At 32.2% G+C, this 6,424-nt stretch overlaps 1 protein-coding gene across 1 annotated transcript; it reads left to right on the plus strand.

Moving 5' to 3' along the window:
- Positions 1-2,117: 2,117 nt before the first annotated feature.
- Positions 2,118-5,452, plus strand: LOTGIDRAFT_175939 (hypothetical protein; the record flags this gene model as incomplete). The annotated part of the gene is made up of 4 exons (XM_009063423.1): positions 2,118-2,178; positions 3,604-3,939; positions 4,975-5,115; positions 5,370-5,452. 4 exons carry the CDS (start codon positions 2,118-2,120, stop codon positions 5,450-5,452), a joined length of 621 nt encoding a protein of 206 aa, XP_009061671.1.
- Between the last annotated feature and the right edge of the window lie 972 nt (positions 5,453-6,424).

The raw sequence follows: 6,424 nt of genomic DNA on the forward strand, positions 1-6,424 counted from the left end.
ACAATAGGGGCTGTTACTACAATAGGGGTTGTTACTACAATAGGGGTTGTCACCACAATAGAGGTTGTTGCTACAATAGAGGTTGTTACCACAATAGGGGCCGATACCACAATAGGGGTTGTTACTACAATAGGAGTTTTTACCACAATAGGGGCTGTTACCACAATAGAGGTTGTTACTACAATATAGGTTGTTACTACAATAGAGGTTGTTATTACAATAGAGGTTGTTATTACAATAGAGGTTGTTACCACAATAGATGTTGTTATTACAATAGAGGTTGATACCACAATAGGGGCCGATACTACAATAGGGGCCGATACTACAATAGGGGCTGTTACCACTATAGGGGTTGTTATTTCAATAGGGGTTTTTACCACAATAGGGGATATTACAATGAAGACGGTTGTTATCCCCCTCCCCCAACCGCCCTTTGTGAAATGTTGAAATGATAAGCTAAAATTTATGCTGATAAAGAAAACACCTTGTTACTCAAAGTCAAAAAATAATTTTATGTAATTTGACACTGTAAAATGTACGAAAAGAATTAAAACTTTAATGAGCATCCTTGTTATATAATATCTCTATACAAACTGCATCACGATTTTATAATAGACTTAAGTTTAATGTCGCCTTGTTGGATATTCAGAGTTAATTTTCACGACTCAAGAATTTATAATAATTTTTAGAAAAATATTTGAATATCCTACATTTACTCAGTATATTTTAAGATATTTATCAAGAGTGGAAATAATTCATTAAAAAGTAGATCGAACTGTTTTTGAAACCATGGCCCTTCTCTTTCAGTAACCGTCATCAAACACTATGTTTTATCAATGGTAACAACAGTATATCATGTCAGTTTCCATCATCTGCTTAATAATATCACATACCCCAATATTAGCAACAAAATAAGATCGTTTGGAAAAAAACCTTTTTATTTATCAGGAATTCAGGAATTAAAATTCTAAACACATGGGGAAGCCACAGTGGCTGTTTTATAGCGCGAAACTTTGTAGCCTCGCCCTTAAGCCATTATATCTTGGTGCAAATGATGAAACGTGCTATTTTTTTATTTTTTGCTCCAGCTTTCGTCGAGTGATTACCGAAGAGGAAGAAGAAACTGACTCAAGAGATAAATTATAACATTTTCTTTTGATGACTCAATTTTATTTTAAACATCTTTCTTAAAGGGATACAGTGAAATTTTGGAAAGAAATCGCTGATCCAACGCTTGAGCTACAAATCCAGTTCCATAATTCTGCTTCTTTATTTGTTGTATATTACTATTTTGTTATTATGAATATGAATCATCATTATGAAACTGTATGCTCCTTATACCGTCTTTGTTGCTGACTTAAGTCTAGTCATGAGTTTCACCGACCGGATGCGGGCACACGCCGATAATCACCGAGATGATCACGCTATTGAATGGAAAATAAATCTGATTGGATGATGACGCTCTGTGGAGTCTGTAAAAAAACATTCAGACAAAATCAAACTGATTTGCGGGCACACGTGAGATGTTACAAAAGTCAGTGACAAAAAGTCGACGACAATCACTGTGCGTGTGTCCGCTGCATCTCATATACCGCATTGTACAGTGGCTCACATACGACATTTTCCATTTATTATTTTGAATTAAATAAAAACTTTAATTTTCACCTGAATTGTCGTGGATTTTACTCAAGTCAACAAAAGTTGGCCACAAAAACTGTGCATGTGCCCGCATCATTAAATATACCATATTGTACAAGTTATCGTATTATCCCTTCAAGTAATGTTTTATTTGCTTCGCCTCGTTTGTTCTTTTGTTATCTATCTTATTATATTCACGCAAATGTTTGAAGTGAGTTGGTGTGTTTCTACACATACCCGACTTCTTAAAATACATACCGGGTTTTTAACAAGGAAGTAAATGCGATGATATTGTACTGGCCATCCATATTTTCATATTATATATATATCATATTGCATACCTAAATATGACACTTCAATAGATACACAAAGTATATTTCAGTCGAGAGTTCATCATCAAATGTAAGTTATTAAACATGTCGACAGAATAGTTTGAAAAGAAAAGGAAAGGAAAGGAAAAACAAGAAATTCTAAAAGTTATGGGAGTCTTACGTGTTTTATTGGTGAATATCGCCAAGTTAATTTTTATGATTAGTACAGGTAGGTTAAAGTAACATATAGTTTTTTTGTATGTACAGTTACAGCATATTGGTAATTTGTGGCGTTTACCTCGATAACGTGTTGCAGCGCCCCTTCGTTCACCAAAAGTCACAACCAAAATTAAACAACGCTGTTAGATCAGTCCCTCAATGAGGCGTTCGTGAGAAAATTAGTTCGAGTCATTTTAACAATACTGTATACTGAAAATATATTTCTTGAACGATTGAAGTTTTTAAGCCTTTCTTAAAGGGATTGTAAAGAGGTTTCCCAATTTTAAAATTGTATCCGGGACATTGAAATATCAATTTGCACCATTCCAATTTTCAATCAGACATCTGTGGTTCCTGAAATTCCACAAAAAAGAAGTGTTTGATGACGTCACTGATCGCAAAATATGCTTTATCACATAAGACCCTTCACGATTAGTGACGTCATACAACACTTAATTTTATTGGAATTTCAGGAACTACAAACGTCTGATTAGAAACTGGAATGGTGCAAGTTGATTCCATCAGTGTCCCCGATACATAACAAAATTTAGGAAACCTCTTTACAATCACTTTAAGAATGTGGATATTAAGTATATTTCTAAATATGTTTGTTTTGGGCATGTACCCTACCCCAAAGAATTAATTATATTTAAAATAAAAGTGTTTAGTTTATGATAAAGATGCTAGTGTGTAATATTAAAATTAATATAATTGAATCACACGGTACGATGATTAAGGACATGTTTTATTCATGATTTTTGTGCACTTTTTACCTTATTTGTTTGTTGAATTATGATTTAATTCTATTTATTTGAAACGATCTGTTACTATGCATTGATTTTTAGCTACAAATAGTATGATGTACGCTTAGTGTTGACATAACATAGCTGTGAATCGATGTATCGCGATATGATATGTCACCATACGCCTTTCATATCACGAGGTCGTGTATCGATACTTAACGATAAATCCCACGGAGCGTATCGTATCGCGATGTCGCATTACCTCTCATTCCTTAAAAAGAGCAGATATTTAATAAGTCGGCGAATAGAATCACAAATGTTTCAAAAACCTTGACCGAAATTCTGATAACTATTTATAAGATAGTCGACAATAACTCATATCTACTACTTCACTAAATATCACAGTTATAAAGCTATAAATTAATTACTTCGTATCCTACTTATCGTATCGTGGTATGATTGGTCATACCCAGCCAGTTCTTTTTCCGGCAAAGCAGTCTGACCCCACACTCCAGACAAACTTTTTGCCCGGATTTCGGGTCTCGTTTGCGGTTCAGATCGTTGGTACTTGGTTTGTTTATTCCAGAGAAAACTGAAAAAATTAAAATTCAAACATGATCGTAGAAACTATTTTTTAACAATTCTTAAATTCCAGTTATCTGCTTATTCTATCTATTATGTTATCTTTCCAGTATCAAGTGTTGAAATTTGTTCTAATAAAACCCAGATTGGAGAACTAGTTAGTCTAAGTGGGACACGTAGAGGTGGCGAATCTTGTGGATGTTCAGTCAATCTTGTTAACGACAATGAGGATTCAACTGTAACTTTTCAAGCAACTCAGAATCCTGCTGGTTGTCAGAAAAAATTGATGTTGAAGACTAAAACAAGCGAATACAACTGTCAAAACTATCCATATCATACCACATTTACTTTGACACCAACTGATCAACTTTATATTAATTTGGTCAATAGTCAGAACACCTTAGCTGGTTTTGTTTTTAACTTTACCATACAAACTGAAACCAATGGTAAGAAAAGCATGTTTTTAACACCACTTTATGCATTAGTGTCGGAACGATTACTCCATTATCGCTATACATATCGTATCGTAACATGATTGGCGATACCCAGCACTACTACACATAGTATTATATACAATCTAATTAAGGTACATGTCTGGTTGTTTCGTTTGTTGTTCTTTTTTTAATTAGTACAACTGCAAGTTAATACTCTTGTCATACATGATCTGACCGGAATCTTCTTTTAATCGTGTTCTGTTGATTTGACCCGATAGCTAACAATGTCATCCTAATTTAGACTGTACAAGTCAATTCTTAGCAATCAATATCCCTGAATTTTTTCAATATTGTAAGAAAACCTTTATTGAATACGGGATTTGATTGGTTGAATATAACATGGACCAAATATGAGATGTATGAAATGGCGTTAGATTGCGGGTGGCAATGGTGAAGTCATCTACCGTTGAAAGAAACACGAACCGAAACATACATCTAAGCATTTTAATCATAATTGTATTGTTTTTTGTTTATCTGTATAGACCTTATAATGGCGTTCGACTATAGAACAATGCTTTCCTGTAGTTGTGATCATCGATATCGATTTCAGATAATAAGTTTTCAATTGATTTTGGTAGTTCAAACACCATAGGCTGGTGGTTCAGGACTACAGGCGTAACGGAAGTGCCAAAAGTGACCAAATGTTCTTAACCACGTAATAGTGTCCACATTTTACCTTTTTTCCAATCTGGACCAGATTATACCCGTTGAATAAATGTTCTTTTAATCGGCCCTTTTTTCGATCCGAAACGCTTACAATACAATACATTTTCCGATACCACAAATCGGAGGACTGAGTAGATCGCTTATGTTATCAGGTAGTGCTCGTAGGTTCCAGGTATTCCAGGTATTGTTCATAAATATGTGGCCATTAATAGGATCAAGTACAATCGCTTGAAATGTCCACTTAACGCTCTTAAGTTCTAAATTTCGCTCCAATTGTAACAATAAGCAAAATGGTTTTGAAGAAATCACCTAATTTTTCAGGTTCACGAGTTAATTTAACCTGCCGTAGTCTCTGGACAACTGTCGGTGGTAATAACTTACAATACAGTAGTACAACAGGTGCGTCTGGACAGATTGACTTTACAACCAGAGGTACAGAATCTCAGAACCAAGACTTAGATAGTAAGTAATATTTTGAATTATAGAAATCCCACAAACAAGACAAAAAATCTATCTTCAATAGTATAACTTTTCCCACTAAGTTTGTTAGTGGTGTAGTTTTAGTACATATTATTATTTTAATGTTAATATTATATTATAAATGATATCTCTGTTTTAGTACCTGTGATAGTAGGCTGTATTGTTGGTGGTGTAGTTTTAGTATATATTGTTATTTTAATGTTAATATTATATTATAAATGATATCTCTGTTTTAGTACCTGTGATAGTAGGCTGTATTGTTGGTGGTGTAGTTTTAGTACATATTATTATTTTGATGAAAATATTTCATTATAAATGATATCTCTGTTTTAGTACCTGTGATAGTAGGCTGTATTGTTAGTGGTGTAGTTTTAGTATATATTGTTATTCTAATGTTAATATTATATTATAAATGATATCTCCGTTTTAGTACCTGTGATAGTAGGCTGTATTTTTAGTGGTGTAGTTTTAGTATATATTGTTATTTAATGTTAATATTATATTATAAATGATATCTCTGTTTTAGTAACTGTGATAGTAGGCTGTATTCTTAGTGGTGTAGTTTTAGTATATATTGTTATTTTAATATTAATATTATATTATAAATGATATCTCTGTTTTAGTATCTGTGATAGTAGGCTGTATTCTTAGTGGTAAAGTTTTAGTATATATTGTTATTTTAATATTAATATTATATTATAAATGATATCTCTGTTTTAGTACATGTGATAGTAGGCTGTATTCTTAGTGGTGTAGTTTTAGTATATATTGTTATTTTAATGTTAATATTATATTATAAATGATATCTCTGTTTTAGTATCTGTGATAGTAGGTTGTATTGTTAGTAGTGTATATTTAGTGTATATTGTTATTTTAATGTTAATATTATATTATAAATGATATCTCTGTTTTAGTACCTGTGATAGTAGGCTGTATTGTTAGTGGTGTAGTTTTAGTATATATTGTTATTTTAATGTTAATATTATATTATAAATGATATCTCTGTTTTAGTATCTGTGATAGTAGGCTGTATTGTTGGTGGTGTAGTTTTAGTATATATTGTTATTTTAATGTTAATATTATATTATAAATGATATCTCTGTTTTAGTATCTGTGATAGTAGGCTGTATTGTTGGTGGTGTAGTTTTAGTATATATTGTTATTTTAATGTTGATATTATATTATAAATGATATCTCTGTTTTAGTACCTGTGATAGTAGGCTGTATTGTTAGTGGTGTAGTTTTAGTATATATTGTTATTTTAATGTTAATATTATATTATAAATGATAT

Source organism: Lottia gigantea, assembly GCF_000327385.1.
Source record: "Lottia gigantea unplaced genomic scaffold LOTGIsca_572, whole genome shotgun sequence".
Classification (NCBI taxonomy): domain Eukaryota; kingdom Metazoa; phylum Mollusca; class Gastropoda; family Lottiidae; genus Lottia; species Lottia gigantea.